Source organism: Jaculus jaculus, chromosome 7 (genome assembly GCF_020740685.1).
Source record: "Jaculus jaculus isolate mJacJac1 chromosome 7, mJacJac1.mat.Y.cur, whole genome shotgun sequence".
Classification (NCBI taxonomy): Eukaryota; Metazoa; Chordata; class Mammalia; order Rodentia; family Dipodidae; genus Jaculus; species Jaculus jaculus.
This window is the reverse complement of record NC_059108.1, coordinates 25,682,894-25,704,028: the sequence shown is the minus strand read 5'-3', so window position 1 is coordinate 25,704,028 and position 21,135 is coordinate 25,682,894. Positions and strand designations below refer to the sequence as shown.

The window sequence follows — 21,135 nt, the reverse complement described above, 5'->3', positions numbered from 1 at the left end:
TCTGCCTCTTGAACTTTACCCCATTTGGTGCTGGGGATAGAACTCTGGGCTTGTGCATACTCCCGCAAGCACCAGGCCACTGAGTCTCATCCTAGCCAATGAACAATGTTTTTAAGTGAAGCTAGTATTTGAAATTGTATATGGACATATAGATTACAGATGGTAAGGTTGAATTTCTTAAAAGAAAACTATAGTCTATTGATTATAATAATGACCTTTTCTAAATCATAAGAGAGAGAATTTTCTATTTGATATTCTTGTCCCTAAATACTTATGTGTTACGCCATATGTTGAATGTTTGCAGAGCTGCCATATCAGATAAAGTAGTCTTCAGATTGGAACATGTGAAATATCTACGCACAGTTCAGCCAGGGCTTCAATTACTGCCTAGAGTAATTGTTCCAAAGTAATTCAAGGAGCGGTTTAGCTTTTAGCACTTGAAATGTAGCCTTCATCTCCTGGGGTGCATAAAAATTGTGAACAGAGGAACTGGCCAGAGCCTGAAGTAATAAGTTGGTAAAGGAATGAGTTTGATTATCAGGTCAAGTTAGAAGATGGTACACTATCTGTTATGAAGTTGCACATCTGTGATCCTAGCACTTGGGAGGCTGAGGCAGGAAGGTGGACGTTGGTCTGGGTTACAAAGAGTTCCTGAATACCCTGGACTATATAAAGAGACCCTGCCTATCTCAAAAAATAAAAAAATAAAAGATAGTATCCCTCGTTATACATGTATTCAGTGCTTAAATGAACATGTGTAGTTAAAAGCACCTCAGAGACATGTATACCCTTTAGCTCTGTTGGTGGCTCTTCATGGACTCAAGGCCATTGTCTGTGTCAGCATAGCCTAGAGGGAGATTAATTCGCACTTGCCAGCTTTCATCTTAAAGAACACTAAGGAGGGCTCTTACAGGTTTCCCCTGGCTAGTGGAGGTAAGGTCCCACAGTGACACTGTTAAGTGTTCCTGAAAAGGACAGACTAGTAATTCTTATCTTGGTTTGGTGTGCCCTTCACTTATTCATTTGTACTTAGCGCCCCAAGTTATGTGGAAGCACCAGTTTCTGTTGCATCACTGAGTAACAATCCTTTCTAACTATGTCCTGTTTACCCCAGTATTAGTGATTTCTAGAATGAAAAGGGTATGGAACAGAAATCTGAGTGGTCAGAAGCTACAAACTAATGCCAGCAGAAAAGAGGGGTGAGCCCTTCCCCCACCCCATAGCATATCCATAGCCCTAGACTCAGGGACACCTCTGCTGTCCCCAGAGAGCCCAGACAAAAGACTGATTCTTTTTCCACCCAGGCTGGCTCCTTTTCAGATGACAGGCTCCTGCTCTGCCTGCCTCTGAGATATACTGTGTGCTCCCTGTCCTAGGCACCAGACCAAGAAAAACATACTCGCAAGATCAGCCCACAGGCATTTCTTCTGACCTGCTAAAGAAAGGAAGGAGAGCTGTTTGTTTGAAAAGTCAGGAATAAGGTGTCAGGTGGCTGTGATTTATGGCAGAAATGGGAAGAAGAAAGTGGAAATAATAGCATTATCCAAACAACCCTGCCAGGAAGCTCAGAGGTCAAGAGGGCTTATCAGGAGCCTATGAGCCCATTCGGATGGCACATCCCTGTAATCACAGCACTCAAGAGGCTGAGGCACGGGGATCAAGAGTTGGAGGATAGACGGGGCCACAAGTGAGACCCTGTCTCAAAAACCTTAAAAAAAAAAAAGCCCTTTTAAGTAAGATTTTCTGTGTGGAAGAGAGGACTAAAGATCAGGCTGTGACTCCCTTGCCATGGATTGGCTTGGATCCAGTGGTGTTCCTAGAGGTAGCTTGGTATGTGCTTACAAGGCAATCACTGCACACCAATAAAGAAACAGAAAGAGGAAACCTGCCCGGTCATGGTGTTTCTCTCCTTCAGGCAAGATCCCCGCAGCATAACCCATAACTATGTACCATCATTATGTGTCCATTAAAAACAAGATCCTTGTACCAGTGAAGACTTGTCTGGTGTCTCACGAGTGAGGGCAGTACAAGGCCCGAGCCTCCCGCTGCCTTTCCCGCATTGCCAGCGATGGCCACGTATCAGTGCCGGGTCCGACACCGGACCTCCCTCTCCCAGCAGTCAGGTGCGCAGCGGTCCAGTTGTGGGCGTGGGACCCTCAGGCCTGGCCTGCAACTGAACTGCTAGTGAATGCAACTTCTTTGTGGTGTCTCTCTCAAGTGAGCAAAACCATGTGCTCCCCTGTCTCCTGTCACATCTGTGCTGAGATGGCCCAAATACTGTTTGCTGGGGGGGAGGATTTAATAGAGCTGAGAATACAGAAGGAAGCAGACTGAGGGGCAGTGCTTAATTGGCTCCCAGCAGATCAATGAGCACTTCCATGGCCTGTGGGTGTTTTGTTCCCTCCCTCTAAAAGTGTAACCATTTTCCAGTCCTATTAACGTCTTCTAGTTGTTAAATTACAGCAGCACCGTGGCATGAAGCTGGGTTCCCTCCTGGAGTGTATGCAAGCGAAGGGCCCCTCTTTGTACATTTGTTTAGAGGTATTTTGGGAATTTAGCGATTTGTGGCTTTGATCAATCCCGTTGACTGGTGTATGTCTGCACAAACCTGTTTCAAATAAATCTTTTGTTAAAGTAAAAAAGTTGGGCTGTGTTTTATTTTGGAATTTCCACTAATACTCAGTGACTGCCACAGGAACGTGAGACTGTCCCTCGGGGTTTGGTCAGTAGCTCTGGGCTCCATGGAACTCAAGAGTTCCCAGGCAGCCAACTCACTGGCCAGAGGGCAGGGTAGTCTGAACTGCATTTGAATATGAGCTTGGTACTCCTTGAGCAGGCCTCCTATACAAAGTGTAGTGGTGATTCAGGTGGCCCCCATGAACTTAGGTGTTCTGAATGCTAGGTTCCCAGCTGATGGAGACTTAGGAATTAACACCTCCTGGAGGCAGTGTATTTTGGGGGGCGGGCTTATGGGTATTATAGCCAGCGTCCCCTTACTAGTTTTTGGCACACTGTCCTGTTGCTATTGTCCAGCTGATGTTGGTCAGGGGGTGATGCTCACCCTTTGCTCATGCCATTGTTTTCCCCTGCCATCGTGGAGCTTCCCCTTGGGTCTGTAAGCCAACATACACCTGTTTTTCCCACAAGCTGCTCTTGGTTGGGTGATTTCTACCAGCAATGCGAACCTGACTGCAACATAAGGAAAGGGTCTGTGAGGCCACACCAAGCTTGGGTATGGTCACGCACAAAAGAGAGCTGTGTCTGCCAACCCTTCCTCTCTCCTGGCCCAGCTTAGTATGCTGGCAATCAGAGGAGGCAGTTCAAATTCTGTCATCAGACATGAATGACATCACAGCATTGGTATTTTGTCCCTTCCTGTCTTCCAGTGCTGGGGACTGAGCCAAGACCCTGGTCAGTTTAGGTAAGTGTCCTACCACTGGGCCACACACCGCAGCCTGGCATTGTCAAGTTCACAGGTACATGTTTGGCATCCCTTTCTAAAATCCCAGAAATATGAAAGGCTCTAATACCTCAAACTTCTCTTCCTTCTTCCTCTTCTTTTTCTCCTCTCTCCTCCCTTCTCTCCTCTTTTCTTCTACTGTCATCTCTCTATCACTCTCCCTGCTTCCCTCTATCTCCATTGTCTCACTTTCTAACTTCTCTTTCCCACTGCTAGGACTCAACTGCAGGGCCTCCCACAAGATAATCAAGCATTCTACCACTCTGCTACTTCCCCAGCCCTTAAATCTAAAACTTTTTGAACCAATATAATTCCACAAGTGGAAAATTCCATATCATACGTATATGTGTGTGTGTATGTGTGTGTGTGTGTATAGTTTATAAAGTTACCTTCAGACAATATGTATATGATACCTATGAACTAAATGAATTTGATATTTAGACTTGGGTCCCATTACCAAGATAACTCTTGAAGCTATTATATATGTGTGAATGTTCAAAAAAGGAACATACTGAGGTATGAAACACTTCTGGTCCTGAGCTTTCCTGACAAAGACACTCAATCTGTATTACCAAAAGAGGCCAAAATTCTTCCATTACCAAACCTGCCACCACCAAACCCACCCATCCCAGCTCCGGGGCATTAAGCACTCACTCATTAACAGTAGGTCATACATATAAATAAAATGATTTCCAAATTCTTAAACACTGGACTCAAAGCTCCATGTTCAGCTATAATTAAGTATCCCGGACTTAAGCCTCCAGAGCAATAGTTATTTAAAGGGAAGTTTTCACAGGTCAGCTCAGAGCACAGCTTATCTCTGAGTCTTGGATCTGAATGGTCTGTCCCAACTGTGTCCATAGCATTGTTGTGAAGTTGTTTACAAAGTTTAGTGCTGAAACTTGCTCCATTTGCTCTGGAAAAATAAAAGCATGTTTTGATTTGAAATAGTCTAAATTAACTGCAGAGAAATTTTCTGATTTTCTTCCAACTTTCCAAACAGAGCTTCTGAATCCATCATTTTCATGTGTTTCGAAGCCTTACCTGGGCTGGGAATGTGGTTCAGTGGTAAAGCACTTGCCCAGCATGAGTGAGCCCCTGGCTTTCAGTCCCAGCACCACACAAAAATAGAAAAAGCAACACTCTCTGCTGACAAAGTCATAACTACTGCTTCCCCAAAGGTCTGAGTGTAGAAGCGTCTAGCTGCTGAGTCCTAAGGGAGAACAGCCCCCCCCCCCCCTTAGCCACAATCATGCTTCACCTTATTCTCTCCTTCCCCAGGTTCCCTACGCACTGCCTGCAAAGCACACAGATGGCTGCCTGAGAAACCCTTTGCTTACGCATTACATTTTAAACCAAATGGCAATGTGGGGAGTGGGGTTGCAGGAGTCCCTTACTCATTTGTAATTGATACTGCCTCTGAGCAAATAAATTTAATACTTTCTGAAAATGTCATAGTACAATCCCACTTTCCAATTTCGTTACTGAAAAGTCCCAGCGCAGGGCTGAGAGGCAACAGATGTTCCACAAAGCAACCTGCCCGTGTGCATGAGGGGAAGTCATTCAGACGGGCAGGTTGCTTTCACAGCCATGTGTGCCGGATGTCACCAAGGGCTCCGCAGAGAAAATGAACTAGATGAAAAGACGCATGAACATTAAAATATATATATACATTTTTTTGTTGTTGAAAGTGCAGCTCAGTGATAGAGTGCATGCTTACCTCATGGAAGTCCTAGGTTTGATCCCCAACCATTCCCTATCCCCAAATTCATTGTGTAACTTTTGGAATTTGGCAGCATAGTTCTGACAGTACCAGAGAGGGCTGGAAAGGTCTGACCCATTTCTTATTTTTTAGAGACAGAAGATCTCCCTGGTGAGTGAAATGATGAAGGGGGACTTAATTTGGGTCCTTTCAGTCCCAGCTGAGCACACTATGTCTGAGAAATCAGCTTCAGCTAAAACTGTCAGGGTACGGGCCCCCAAGGCGTGGGAGCGGCCTCAGCTGCAGGCCGCAACCCCAGAACAGCACACTCACCAGAACCATGGTCTCGAACTCTGAACCTTCAGAACTGGGCAAGTGTTGGATAAGCCACCCAGTGTAAAGCACTGTATCCTGCAGGCTGGGAAGCCCACACAGGCTTCCCTCTCTGAGCATCTTCACCTCCCCAGTCTTTTCACGGCCTCTCCCCATGACCTCCCCACCACAATGCCCCGAATAACAGGATGCCTTGAGTAGTACCAGGCTCGGGAAGAAGCAACTGCAGGGTTCCAAGACCAGATGGGGAAACTTCCCCAAAGGATAGTGGGGAACAGCCTGAGTGCAGACCCAGGCTCAAAGGTAGGGGGTAACACCCCTCCTTCTCCACGGAAATTTCCAAGAATGTGTGGTCACGTTTATTCTACCACAGTGTAAGTGAAGAATGGACGAAGAACTGAGATGGTGGGGATAACTGGGGGCTTCAGGGAGATCTTGTGTAAACGGAGGGTATAACTGATGGAAAAGAGCTCAAGTTGAATCAAACAATGTGCCACCAGGGCATTATCAATGATGGTGACCAGAAACTCTGAACTAGACAGAGTTGCAGCAGCTTTCCAACCCTAAGATGTAACACGTGTTAGGACATAGACTCTCGCCTTGTGAAATATACGACAGGACTCTGGGCTGTTGATCTGGGAATCACACACCTGCCCAGATGTTGTCAGGGTATGCATGCATTTCAGGAACCATGAACCTGCAGTTGATGTTAAAGAACATCTTGGCGTGCATTCTACTGATAAGGTTACTAACATGCATTGGGTATCTCTATAGGCAATATACTCTTAAGGAAGTCCAACATAGCCAATTCATCCTACTTAAATCATAGAAAGGGGTGTGGGCTCAAATATTGGCTGCAGACACATTTTGTAAAGGTTGCTGAATCGAACGAGGTTATAATACAAAACATATCTGGTTGTTAAGTGAGTACCAATCCTCAGAGCTTGAACAAGGAGTCTCTCTCTATTCCAGTACATTTGTGTCAGCTATAAAATTTCTTATCGCATATACAGAAACACTGCACTGGCCAAGAAGAATAAAATGATAAGTAGATGTAGTGATACACATCTGTATTCCCACCTACTCAGGAGGTTGAGATGGGAGGATGGCTTTAGCTCAGAAGTTCAAGTCTAGAGCCTAGGCAATATAATAACAACCCTTCTCAAAAATTATAATAATCCACGGGCTGGAGAGATGGCTTAGCGGTTAAGCGCTTGCCTGTGAAGCCTAAGGACCCCGGTTCGAGGCTCGGTTCCCCAGGTCCCATGTTAGCCAGATGCACAAGGGGGCGCACGCATCTGGAGTTCGTTTGCAGAGGCTGGAAGCCCTGGTGCGCCCATTCTCTCTCTCTCACTCTATCTGTCTTTCTCTCTGTATCTGTCGCTCTCAAATAAAAATAAATAAAAAAAAATTATAATAATCCAGATGCTGGTGCCACTTTGTGCCTCTGGATTATGTGAGTACTGGGGAATCAAACCCGGGTTGTTAGGCTCTGTAGACAAGTGCCTTAACCACTGAACCATCTCTCCAACCCCTGGCACCACTTCTTAAAGGTTCCACCACTTTCCAGAGCACAAGGCTGGAGACTGTGCCGACAGCACATGGGCCTCTGGGGGACAGTCAACCTCCAGACTAGCAGAGAGGAGCAACAAAAAGACCCCCCTTCAGAATGCAGTTAGGTCAAGGTTTAAAAAATGGTTTAAAATTCAACTAACAAAGCCTTATCAATTACCTAAACCACAGCCCCTGGAAACAGTTTACAGAACTGTGGCTTTATTAGGAAAAAATTGTGGTGATAGACAGGTTGTCTACTGTGAGCCTCATTAAAACCACCTGAAACTTAGGTCTTCCAGATTCTCATGCACTTGCCACAGATAGAAAAGGGATTTGAATCCAACTTACATCCTTCACTTTGCCTGCAAAAATGTCCTTTTTAAGGGGGCCTTAAAAATTCTGCCTACAAGCTCCCCCCCCCAACACAATTGCCCAGAGTAGTTGGCTAACTCTGTTCAGGTGGGACATTTACCTTTTATTTTACCAGTAAACACGTGGACTGCTATCATTTTAATCACTGAAGACACTTGTACATGTGTATAGTGAGGCAGGAAATACATCTGCAACACATGTATCAGAAGATGAGGAAAGTTACTACAACCAAGTCTCAAGTCATAGGCAACACCTTAGTGTGCTGGTTACTGCCTTCCAGTGGCTTCGCTATCTTCCACACATACTGGGCTGTGTGAGGCTGGGTGGGGAAGCCACAGCGCAGGTTCCCTTTGCCTGCTGGCAGGGTCCTGGGCTCTGCCTTTAATAAGGGGCATAAGGGGAGACTGCAAGCCTGGAGTTGAAAGACAGCCGTCTCGCTGTCTGCCTCTGACTCATAGCCCTTAGGACCACTCTCTGGCTTGCTTGCTTTCCTTTTTTGTTTTGCTTTGTTTTGAATTGTGTGTTCTCCCCTAACTACCCTGGGTCATAGGCACCAGCCTGCCTTCCTGAACATACAATGCTGTTCCTTCAAGCTTCTATATTCTAAGTCTAGCACCTGCACCCTCTGTCTTACACCCCCAGTTCTTAGGGGATAATTCTTTGTGTCACCTCATTGCCACCTCTTGCTATTTCAGTTCTCCACTCATTGTTTAAATAATTTCTCCCCTCTCTCTCTCTCTCTCTCTCTCTCTCTCTCTCTCTCTCTCTCTCTCTTTTTCTTTGAGACAGGTCTCATTATGTTACCCAAGATTGTTTCAAACTCCTTCTGGCACTACAGGCTAAGACCACAATGTATCCAGCTTAACCCAATTTGTTATATAAATTCTCTTGTTGAAACTACCAGTGTATTTCTAAGTGATGGTACACACTATAATTCTAGCATTCAAGAGGCTGACATGGGGAGAGTATGGGCTTGAGGCTAGTGGAGGCTAAATAGTGAGACCCAGTACCAAAACCCTAATGAACAAAACCCAACACAATGAAAAGGAAATAGTACAACTCTAGCCATATGTACTAAGACAAATATATGTCTACCCAGTGCTGTGGCAGGTCCACTCCTAGAACCCCATGTGAGAAAGCCAAACATTTATGCTCTCCCAGAGGCAGGTTCCCAATACTGCAAAACTGAAAGTATCCCAAATAGCCACCAACAGTGGACCTTACTATGGTAACCAGGGGGGTGTCCTACAGTGTAAGGCAACCCCACATGACAAGGTGCAAACCACTGCTCCATCCCATGTTGTGATAATGTGGAGTGAAAGACAGACACAAAAGATTCCCTTTATAGGAAGTTCAAAACCGGACACATCCGCTCTACTGCGGTCGAGTACCTACTTCAGAAGGGAACTTCCTACCTCTTCACCTGGGTGATGGTTTGCTGAGCCAGATACTTCAAACTGTGTGCTTTCCTGTGAGTGTAAAGAATTCAGTAGGAAAGTTAAGTGAAATGAACAATTCGAGCAGAAGTAAAATTCATGAAAATTAGAGCTGCAGAGATGACACAATTAAGAACACTTTTCACACAAGCACGAGGGCCTGAGACCTGAGACCACTGAATTGGATTCCCTAGAAACCACTTAAATAGGTGGCCATGACCTAGCATGTCTGTAACTCTAATCCCGTGGGGAGCAGAGACTGTCAAACCACTGGGGCTCACAAAAGCAGCCAACTCCAGAATCAATGAAGAGACCCAGTTCAAGAAAGCAAGCAGGTAAGCAATGGAAGGAGACACATTCTCCTCTGGCCTCCACCCATACACACACACACACACACACACACACACACACACACTATACCTACTACACTCATGCACCAGATCCAAATAAATATTTCAGTACGTGAAGTGATTCCATTTGTGTGTATGCTTTGTTTGTGGTGCTAAAGGTGGAACCCAGGGCCTCCCCACATGCTAAGCCAGGCTTCGGCCATGGATCCCCGGCCCAGGTCTCAGACACATTCTTTACTGAATCTGAACCCTTTGGGAAGATGCCAGCGGCTGGCTGGGAGGACTTCAGAGGACTAGTCATGCCAGACAGAAACCCAGGGATGAGGGAAACCCTGTTGGTTTGCAAATCCACAGTACAGGAAACAAGACAGGACCACTGAGGGCATCACAAAAAGCAGCACTAGTTCAAAAGAAAGGGGAAAAAAATAGTTCTGTATAGTCTCCTGGGCAACTAGAAAACTCAGGTAAAAATATTCTGCCATTCGCAGGAAATATCCCCTGGGAATTCCAAGGCTCTCCTGTGTTTAGAAAACTTATCTACTATATATTGAATGGATGAAAAATAAGTAAAAAGTTAAAGTATGTTTTTACTATAGAAACTCGCTGTATGCAGCTAGCAATGTGTTGTCCTTTTGTCCCCAGGAGGTGGGAGTCACAATGAATACTCAGGTTCAGAGGTGTGGCTTCCACCAGAGGCCACTTCACACATGGTAGAAATGGCACTAAGTTGGTTCTACCAATTCTAGAGCAGGTTTAAGCACGCTGGGCACTGCAGACAAACTCTCAGTGCTGTGTGAGCTGGCCTATCGGGTCATTCTCCTCAAAAAATTCCCCATGATCAGCCTACTCAGCACCTATGTGCACACACAAATGACAACTTTATACAAAGGGTACATACAGGTGCCTATTGGCCTGTGGCTGTTCAGTATCCTCAGTACAAGACACATTCTGTAATTCTGTGATTTTTTTTTTCTAATGGCTTACACTCCAAGACGGCAAAAATTCAAATGCAAATGTTTATGTTTAAAATCAGTCTTAAAGGGGCTAGGGAGATGGTTCGGTTAACAAAGGGCTTGCTGCTCAAATTGGAGGACCAGAGTTCAACCCCAAGCTCCATGTTAAAAGCCAGAAGCCATCGCGGGCTTCAGTAACCCCAGCACTGCAATCCTAGTATGCCGATGCTGACACCGAGACAAGCGAGGTAGAGGAAGAAGAGCAGAGCGAGAGGCAGGAAAGCGCTGCTCAAAGGAGGTGGGCAAATGAAGATCTGCTCAAAACTGTTCTCCGACCTCTACGTGAGCATCATGGTACATGCATGCCCAGTCATATGAACACATGCACACACACATAAATAACTCTTATCAGTCATAAAACCAGCATTATAAAGTTCACTTCCATTATCATCTTTCACTGAGATTTTTTTGTTTTGTTTTGTTTTGTTTTTCCGAGGTAGGGTCTCACTCTAGCCAAGGCTGACCTGGAATTCACTATGTTGGTTGTTGTCCTCAAACTCACACTGATCCTCCTGCCTCTTCCTCCCAAGTGTGGGATAAAGGCATGGTCACCACACCAAGTTGTGTGTGTGTGTGTGTGTGTGTGTGTGTGTGTAGTTAAAGCATTAATTTTTAAACTTTTTCATCTAGATTTGAACTCATGTACTTTGTGCTACTATTGCAGTTGAATAGCTTCTAACACCTAAATTATTTCTCTGGTCATTCGCTGATGTCTGCCAAGCCCTAGAGTGAGTCATTTTCAGGGTCAAAGACTCTAGGAATCTCACACTTTCTAAGGTAAGCAAGAACCCTCCATCATAAACAACATCAGAATAGACATTATTATGATGACATCATGATCCCCAAAGAACTCTTGTGGTATCAGGGTTTGCTACAGCATGTGTCAGATACTCACTGACTCACAGAACAGGCATTTAAACTTTTCAAATGCTACTTCTTACAGTAATATTCTAGGTTCCCGAAAGCGTTATTTATGACTTTATGTGGCAGCATCTTATTGCTTATTGGGTCATCTGAAAAACTATCAAGTAACAAAATAAAACAAAAACACTTCCCTACAAATTCACACCCTAAAATGTTTATTAAAAAGGAAAATGATTTACCCTGCTTCTGACGATTAAAAAATTTTGATTATCTCTGTTGATACCAATTGCCAACAGTGGCTTAACATTATTTATTGTCATCATGAGACGGCAGCTAGATGACAGACCTAATAGTAGATCGCTGTCAAATACAAGTGTGAAAAATTCCAAACTTTACAATAATTTAATTACAAATTTGGGTTTTGCTAGCAGTTGGAAATTTATTTGTACATATCTAAAGATTTTTAATAAGCAATCAGTGCACATTTTGAATAAGGAGTAGGGTTAGGGTTGGACTTTGGTAACTTAAGGCACTGTCAACGAACACAGTGCTCCTTGAGGACTGACTGAAGAGCAAGAACAGGAAAGGCAAGAATCTCTCTGAAAAGTTTTTCTCTTGATTTCGTAGTCCCTACTGCTTGAAAAATTAGCCATTTTGATAAAAACAAAGAGTATAAAAAGCCTTGATTTGCAAAGTAATTCATGTCTGGGTTTAAATTCCACCCCATGTCTATTGGAATGGCTGAGAGCTACACTAAGAATCTTAGTAACACAGTTCTTTGTATTTTTGTAACTAAAACAAGAACATGCTTTTATCAGATCGGGAGAAAGATACTGATACTCATCTATACCTTGGTAAATCCTACCTTGGTATTATGTAGATGAGGAGATCTGAAACCAATCAGAATGAAGCCCCAGACATATTACTTGGCAAAATTAAGTGACCTGAAGAGCAGCCTGTGGTAGTACATGGCTTCAATATTAAAAATATCTTATTACTTCGCAGATGTCACCTTAAAGCCAGAAATTTAAAAGGTACCATCAAGAAGGGGATGAATGGTTCAACTATGATACTATTCTCTACTTCAAGACTAAAATAATCCCCAAACTTGGAAATATTAGTCAAGTATCTATACAATTTCTTTCAGACTCTTTTTAGAGCAGAAAATCAGTTTGTAATAACATCTCTACATGAGGTTTAAAAAAAAAAGCACAAAATGCCAAAAGGCACAAAAAAAATAGACAAACTGTATCTTTTTACAATGAAATTATGATGTGCCTGAGACTGATGGCTAATCTCTGACAGCTCAAGATTTTTTTTTATAATAATTATGTTATTTACATCTTCCTTTCAGCCTTGAAAGCTGATTAAAATAACAGGCCAGGTAGAAGGGAGATAACAGCTGAAAATAAAAGAGAACTAATAACAATGGCATAATAAAATCCCTTATGCTATCAGATTATAAACTTCTTCTGACAACCACACTTCAAGGGCACTTGGGGCTCAAGGATTTGCCACAACACAGGTGGCTACACCAGTGGACGTGTTTTTCCATCATGAATCACAGGGATGCAGCAATGTGGCTTGGAGAGAGATGTCCTCGTACAATTTAGGAGCGAGTGAAGTCAGGAGAACAGTGCATAAACACACCACCAACACTCCCACACTTCTGCCTCAAGGATCTAGCCCAGTTTTCCTCCATTCATAAGGGAGTCCCGCTGGTGACCAGAAAGCTATACAGTCACTGCAGGGTACATCTTCTGTTCACTGTTAGTGTGGGCAAAGGAGGGCGGGACCTGCCTGTAGCCAGGCTGCAGACTGTCTATGAAAGGGGGCACAGGCGTCATGGGCACAGAGTCATGCTGCACGGTGTAACCCACATATGGAGGGTGCAGGTACTGCCCCTGATGTGGCACGATCTGGGTGGCCTGCTGACAGTTGAGCACCGAGAAATTTGTGGGCATGTTGACGTACACGTTGTTCATGGTCCCTTCGGGCAAGCAGCAGTTGGTCTGTGACCTGGTTGGGGGCGCTCTGGCCCCTGAGTTGGCGCTGGAGCTGGAGCTGGCAGCTGTGCTGGACTGGCGGGAGGATGACCCTCGGGAGGTGCTGGCGCTGGGGATCATGGGGATGGTCTCCATCAGGCGGTTGCCTCCAGGTGCTCGGCTCTGCTGGGGATCCTGCTTTGGCCGGAGACATCTGCAGCAACAGGCGGCCACCAGGGACCCAAGGATGATAAAGGCGACAAACACCGAGCCGACGATGAGGAACGGCACGTAGATGGGGACTGGAGAAAGGACAGAAGCACAACGTGATGTACCATAACGATGCTGCGACAACCGGTGCATGGCAAAGGCAGGGGACAAATGGGCAACAGTGACACTCGGGAATGAAGGGCCCTTATTCATATGTTAGTGCACAAAACGCTCCATCCTTGGCCTGGCCCTACTGCATATGGTGCTCACATTTGCAATGAGATTCCCCGACTGCTGCGACTGACTCTGATACCCAAGTTGGCAAAATATGGGTGTGACACTAAGGTTGCTATGGCTCCTCCACCTGCAATAACAGAGCCACCACACCGAGTCTTCCTGAGCCCACAGCTGTACTAGCTAGATGGTGCCAATGCGTTTAAGTTTCGTTACTCCTCTCTCCTCCAGGAAGTAGCTAGATGGTGCCAATGTGTTTAAGTTTCGTTATTCCTCTCTCCTCCAGGAAGTTTTATACATTTCTTGAGAAAATTTTGCCTTTTGTTTTGTTATGTTTTTTTGTTTTTGCTTAGCAAGTTCCTTCTCAGAGAAAACAACTTAGGTCAAATTCTGAGCCAACAGCATTCCCAAAATAAGTATGAAGCATAGGATGTCATGCATGGGTTAAAATAAAGACTTGTACAAATCTAAGAAAAAGAAATGGCTTCATAGAAGTTGAGAATAGAACAGTGACCAAAGGCCAGGGAGAATGAGAGAGAGAGACACAGAAGAGTCCATAGATATGGGATTATTAAAAAAAAAAAAAAGTAAAACCATCAAATACTATCTATTAGTAAAACCAGCGGTGACTTTCACTTTTAAATTATTTTCTTTAAAAGAAAATCTTGTGGGAGCTAACTGAGGTGACTCATACCTTTAATGCCAGCACTTGAAAAACTGAAGCAAGGGTAAAAGAAAGGAAAAAAACAAAAGAAAGACAAGTCTTTTGGGAGCCACTTTGGCAGTTGACACACAGTCTGTTGAGGCTGGCAAGACGAGCCTGCACATGGCTCCCCAACCTCCTCTATGGCATTTCCCCCTTGTTCAAAAATCTGCTTTCTTCTGATGAGTTCCTGTCCCATTTCCTTTTTTAGGGGGAGGGGAGGAGAGGGCATTGGGGATTGAACTCAGGGCCAAGTGCATGCTAAGCAAGGGCTCTACCAGTTAAAGGCCCTTGCTTGCAAAGCCTCATGTGATGGCCAGGGCTTTGATACCCCAGTACTAACGTACAGCCAGATGCACAAAGCGGCACATGTGTTTGCAGTTCATTTGCAGCCGCAACAGGCCCTAGGCACGCCCATTCTCTCTCTCCTTTTCACTCTACTAAGATACATCTTACAGAAAAACAAGAGATTCACTGGGCCTCAGCAAAACACAGTGCCAGCACTTCCAATGGGGCGGTATGGACGAGTCCATACCTCAAAGGTCCAATCTGCAAAGGCTTTTGAACCCTCTATATTTCTGCAGCCAGTGCTTCTAGCATACGGTATCACAGGGAATCCTAGACAAATCTCTTACAAGTGAAATGGATTTCAGAGGAATTGAACAACAAGCTGACAGTGGAAGATCTCCTGGCAGTGGGAACACTCGCTGCCACCATCTGCAGCACAGCTGGCTGCACAGCTGTACTGCCCCAGCCACACCAGCACTGGCACGTCAGCTCTGGAAGCCAGGCTTCTCCTACACAGGTTATAAACACTTCATTCTCCAAACTAAGATACCAGGCCCCGAATATGTCATCAAGAAGTAAACAAAAAAACAACACACAGAAAATTTTTTTATCCCTTCACGCCAAAAACTAGCCGAAACCAGTCTCAGTCCGCATAATGAGTTTTAGGGGAGAAATAACTGTTCTCTTTCCAGGATTTTTAATTGGAAGTGTAAATACCTACACAGGGGTAAAGAATGCAGCACTATGCAGGCCCCCTGGCAGGATTAATTAAGCATGTTGTCCTTGCTGTAGAGGGATGTGAATGAAACCGATTCTTGAGGGAAAGTTTGGAAGGAGGAGGGAGGAGGCACCCATGCACAAGCCCCATGAGAAGTGTGCTGCTCACTGCTGTGCCCAAAGCCATGCCAGCTTTCTCCAGATCATTAAGGAGCTCAACTTAACAGACACCGTATTGTAGCAGTTGGGGCTTGGCTGCCTTCTCTAGGCTTTCTTCCCAGGCCACACACTCTGCAAAGCAGCGCCCGGTGTTGTAAGATAGCACCTTTTCTAGAATTACCCTCAGTTCTCTCTGCAGATTCAGGGCAGTGGGACAATAGGCGTAAGCACACTAATAAAATGTTTGGCTGCAAAGAGAATCACTGGAAAGAGCTGCCAGGCAGGAAGGCTGCTCAACAAACACAGAAACCACCTGGGCAAGACTCGGGCACTGGTCACTCCTAGGTGCTGGTAACACGTAGCTGGGTCAACATAAAGGGTTTCGGAACAAGAAGGAACAATGCCCCTTCTGGGACACGCTTGTCCTTGTACCTCATCTCCTCCCACCCGAAACTCACACAACACCCCTGCGGGTCCAGACCCTCCAAGGAAGGTTCTTGAAGACAGGAGGAAGTGCAACCTAACAACTTCTCTCCCGGGTTGATTTCCCAAACCTGGCTTTGACAATTTACAGGGTAAATAGAGAGAAAGTCAAAGCCACGAGCTCCAACGTTGTATCTACGAAGCCCGTCAAAAGGAGACCAATCCAGAAACCCGAGATACCTGGGTGGCCACAGGAGATCTGCGCGGCGGCATAATTCTAAGAGGATTTGAACGCGGTGAAGGGGGACAGGCGCGAGAAAGCATCCAGGCGATCCTGCCTGCCTTCTTTCCGAGGACCCTTCAAGAAGATCCCTAGCCAGGCCCTCTGGGGAGAAGGGTATTCGCAAGAAATTACGCCTCATGGAAAACAGGTCACACGGAGCGGGTGGGGATGGCGAGAAGCCTTAACAGAAGAAAACTGCACCCCGAAGAATTTTTGCTCTACTTCACACGTGAGAAAGAAAACAGACTCCTCCTCTTGCTCCCAGGTCCTTCCTCCTGCATTCTGTTTTCCAGATTCGATTTTCCCTCTCTAGATGCCCAGGTCCCTACTGTCACCATCCTCCCCACCCCCTTCTTCAACTGTGGGTGGGTGGGTGTCGGGGGGGGGGTGCTCCCTACCTGCTGAGCCGTCGGGGCCGTCTTTGTCCGCCCGGCCCGGCTCTCCGGCGCCCTGCAGGCGGTCGTTGTCACAGCCGCCCTGGTCCAGGCGCGCCTCGGCGCTGGAGCAGCAGTAGCGCAAGGCGCAGCTGCCGCAGCAGATGGTGGCGTCGCCGCCGTCGAAGCGCTCGGGGCACTGGAAGCCGATGCGCCAGACGCCCTGCGCGTCCAGCCAGCCGTGGCAGTACTCGCCGCTGGCCCGAGCCCCCGCCGCCAGCAGCGCGGCCAGCAGCAGCTGCAGGAGCGAAGCCGAGTTCCGCGAGGAGGCGGCGGCGGCGGCGGCGGAGGAGGAGGAGGAGGAGGGCGAGCGGCGTCCGCCCCACATGGCACTACCCTGGACGCCGGTGATGTGTCTCCCGGGGATGCAGATCGGGTACCAAGAAGCGGTGGCTGCCCGCCACCCCGGGCACTACTCCTAGCTCGACCGTGTCCGGACCCGCACTTGGCGCACGGGGCCACTCCCCTCGGCCGAGGCCTCCCACCGGCCAGGGGCTGGCTAAGTCCTCCCGTCCTCTACCGGGGCCCGGTTCTCAGCTGAGCTCTGCCTTCACAGGAACACACGCAGATGGAACTCTCGCGGCAGGGGTCTCCGGGGCTGCCGTCCCGTCTCCCCTGGGGGGCTTCGCCTGCGATGGGATCGTCCCCGCGCATCCCCCGAGGGGGGGGATGCTCAAAGAGCAGAGGACCGCCGGACGCGCCGCCGAGGAGGATCCAGGGGCAGCTCGCTGCCGAGCTTTAAAGCCTTCCGCGCGCGACGACGACGAGGGGGGCGTCTCCTCCCCTTTTACTCGCTAACGGCGGCGGCGGCGAGAAGCGGCGAAGGAAGCGGGCAGGGCGCGCGGGGCTCCGGGCGGCAAGTGCAGCGGCCCGCCGTGCTCGGCGGCCCCGAGCTCCGTCCGCATGGCCGTCTCCCGGGCGTGCGGCTCCGACCAGCCGCTCCGCGAAGACACAGGGGTCACTGCTCCCGGAGCACGCCGCCCCAGGGCGCCCGGGACGCGGGCGAAAGTCCGCTGCAGTCCGGGGAGCCCGCGCGGCTGGCGGGCTGGCGGCGGCCGCGGCCGCTGCTGCTGCTGCTGCTGCTGCTTCTGCTGCTGCTGCTGCTGCTGCTGCTGGGCGAGGGTCCAGCGGGCGGCTCGCCCTGGCTCCCGGGCTGCTGCGCGGGTCCCACGGGCCGCCGGGCAAAGTCTCCGTCCCGTGGTCCTTCTGCTCCTCCCTGGTGCGCCCCCGGGCGGTGCGCTCCGGGCCCGCGCCTCCCACGGAAGTTTCGGTCCCCGGGGCTACTGGGAGAAGCGGAGCAGCACGGCGGCCGGCCGCACGCTCGCCGCGCCAGGCGTCTGGCCAGCTCCGACTCGCCGGGGCCGCGCGCTGCGCTGCGCTCTTAAAGAGAGGCCCGGGGCTCCCCGGTGCGCATGCGTGCTGAGCGGGGCTGCCCTCCGCCCCGGGACGCCCGCAGACCGACACCCCGCAAGCACCTCGGGACTCTTTCCCACGCCAAAGGTGAGATGATGGGGTGTCGGCTGTTGGGGCGGGAGACCTGGAAGCCGGAGAAATCGAAGTTCAAATCACTCAGGCTGTGGTAGCACAAGCCCAGCGCGCCAGTGATGGCAGAAGCAAGTTAAAAAGTTTTAGTGAAGATCTTTGGCATTCATATCTTCTGTTTCATTCTGACACCCCTCAAAAGGAAATTAGTTTCCCTCCCCCGCTTTTTTTTTTTTTTTCCTTTTTCACTGTCTTGCTCGGCTTCCACCGCTGCCTGTGCCATCTGCAGTGGGTCCCAGGCCCAGAGAAGAACTCACGTGCCATCTGGGCCCTGGGCACCGGTTCCAGGGTTCCTACTCCAGGCGAAATAAGATGAGCGGAACGTCACTTTGGTCGGTGTCTAAATGATCTCTGTTGTTTGTCAGGATTTTTTTTTTCTATATTTGGGTGTAGTGATTATTGAAGTTCCATAGAAAGGTTTCTGATGGGACATTTGGCCATGTCTCCAACGGTGGAGACAGCTGGAGCCAGGGGGGAAGCAAGGTTAAGACACACCAGAGATTCTGTGAAGGAGAAGTGAATAGCTCTTGTGGAGGCTGAACAGGTGTCGGGGCTATTAAAGTAGCAGTGAGTATTTTTAAAGGAACTATGACCCTTGTTCCACACAGTCAGAGAGAGTCAGCTGATGTGAAATCCCAGTCCTGGTGCTTCCAGTAAGAATCACTGTGGGGCTGGAGAGATGGCTTAGCGGTTAAGCGCTTGCCTGTGAAGCCTAAGGACCCCGGTTCGAGGCTCGGTTCCCCAGGTCCCACGTTAGCCAGATGCACAAGGGGGCGCACGCATCTGGAGTTCGTTTGCAGAGGCTGGAAGCCCTGGCGCGCCCATTCTCTCTCCCTCTATCTGTCTTTCTCTCTGTGTCTGTCGCTCTCAAATTAAAAAATAAATAAATAAAAATAAAAAAAAAGAACCACTGCGTGTTGCCTGCCCCTATTTCTTCATCTGTAAAGTGGAGCACAGAATGTGAGGAGCGCTAAAGTTCTTTCCAGGCCCACAACCACAGAACACCAATCGGTTTATTTGTAGCAAAGACACTTGTATTTCAAATCAGCACTGCACATGTAACAGGAAGCCTCGGCCACTGAAAATTATCCTCCCCCTCACTACAGCAAGACCAAAGAAAAAAATATGTACCTTTTGTACACACCTGCCCACAAAATAAACTTAATTCTCTTCACTTAACCTCTTTCCAAGTTTTGCGCCTTTGTTTCCCTAAGCCCTGGGCAATCAAACCCACAGCCTTGCGCATGCAGGCAAATGCTCTACCATTGAGCTACATCCCTACTCCCGAAATTATATATTTTAAATGTACCATCAACTTTTCATAAGGTAATAAATTAACAAAACCTCAACATCTGGGCTGGAGAGATGGCTTAGCGGTTAAGGTGCTTGTCTGCGAAGCCTAAGGACCCATGTTCTACTCTCCAGATCCCACCTAAGCCAGACACACAAAGGTTAGGTAAGTGCAAGGTCGCATATGCCCACTAGATGGCACAAGCGTCTGGAGTTCCATTTCAGTGGCTGAGTCCTAACACACCAATTCTGTCTGTCTCTGTCTCTCTCTCCCTCTAAATTAAATTTTTAAAATTCAACATCAAGTTACCATTCATCCAACAAATATTTTAAGCATTTGCAGTATAATATGGTTTGTGTAGGGTACTGGGGATTCACCTAAAAACTAGACATCTTGGCCATTTTCCTTCACAGAGAGTCTCTAGGGTGAAACAGCAAAAAATGTCCAGAACAACAGAAGATTAAATATGCAAATACACCACGAGTATGATGAAAACTGTGTGTGGTGATATGCAAAGCCATCCTAAATCTGGGTTGAAGTTGAGGAAGAAAGCAGGAAAACAACCAGAGGACTAGATCTCTTGGGTCAGGAGAAGCCAAGGGGAGATGGTGTGTCAGACAGAATCATTTCCTTACAGAACCCTGTTGGAACCGTTTTCTGAGGGCTTGCTGTTTTCTAAGCACTGGGCAGAAAGCTTCACACCCATAGCTTGGTTCTCACAGCCACCCTGGAAGGACACATGATGATTATGCTTATTTTCCTGGTGAGGATAAATGCCCCAGTCCACATGGATAGTGTGAGTTCTCTTCCACTGTGCCCAGATCTACCTGACTCCAAAGCCCATCCACCCAACTGATGGTCACCATAAGTAGATATCATTTTCCTATGACAGTTTAAACTGATTTTGCTGTGTTCCGAGAGTTAATACTTAAGTATTTTTGTTTATTTTTTTGATTCAGGGAATCTGTATTTAGGTCAGACCGTGCTTTTTCCATTCTCTCTCCATTATCCATCTATCCAGTTCTCAAAAACACCCAGTTTTTGAATACAGTGTCTTCCCAGATAGTCTGCAATTAGCATGAGACTGGTAAATTTGGAAGTGTGGAACTATGAGCAAATTCATTCTAGATTTTTTTTATTTTTATTTTTTTACAGTTACATATCCTCTCCTCCTCCTCTGCCTCCTCTGTCTCCTTCTCTTCCTCCTTCTCCTCCTTCTTTTCTTCTTCTTCTTTTTTGTTTGTTTTTGTTTTTTTTTTAATTTTTATTAACATTTTCCATGATTATAAAATATATCCCATGATAATTCCCTCCCTCCCCACCCCCACACTTTCCCATTTGAAATTCCATTCTCCATCATATTACCTCCCCATTACAATCATTGTAATTACATATATACAATATCAACCTATTAAGTATCCTCTTCCCTTCCTTTCTCTACCCTTTATGTCTCCTTTTTACCTTACTGGCCTCTGCTACTATTTTCCTTCTCACGCAGAAGCCCAATCATCTGTAGCTAGGATCCACATATGAGAGAGAACATGTGGCGCTTGGCTTTCTGGACCTGGTTTACCTCACTTAGTATAATCCTTTCCAGGTCCATCCATTTTTCTGCAAATTTCATAACTTCATTTTTCTTTACCGCTGAGTAGAACTCCATTGTATAAATGTGCCACATCTTCATTATCCACTCATCTGTTGAGGGACATCTAGGCTGGTTCCATTTCCCAGCTATTATAGATTGAGAAGCAATAAACATGGTTGAGCACGTACTTCTAAGGA

General features: G+C 47.1%; 1 protein-coding gene across 1 annotated transcript; it reads right to left on the bottom strand.

The window, feature by feature from the left end:
* Positions 1–11,358: 11,358 nt before the first annotated feature.
* On the bottom strand, positions 11,359–17,333 carry Shisa2 (shisa family member 2). The gene is made up of 2 exons (XM_004670523.2): positions 16,485–17,333; positions 11,359–13,371 (listed from the first exon to the last, which is right to left on the bottom strand). The coding sequence occupies exons 1-2, from the start codon at positions 16,846–16,848 to the stop codon at positions 12,818–12,820; spliced, it is 918 nt and encodes a 305-aa protein (XP_004670580.2). The 5' UTR covers positions 16,849–17,333; the 3' UTR covers positions 11,359–12,817.
* Positions 17,334–21,135: the final 3,802 nt, after the last annotated feature.

Excerpts from the sequence above, each read along its gene's own strand:
- Shisa2 (XM_004670523.2), bottom strand. The coding sequence starts at position 16,848 with ATGTGGGGCGGACGCCGCTCGCCCTCCTCCTCCTCCTCCTCCGCCGCC. Across the intron at positions 13,372-16,484 it reads CGGCCCCGACGGCTCAGCAG|TCCCCATCTACGTGCCGTTC; the intron begins GTAGGGAGCACC and ends TCCTTTCTCCAG.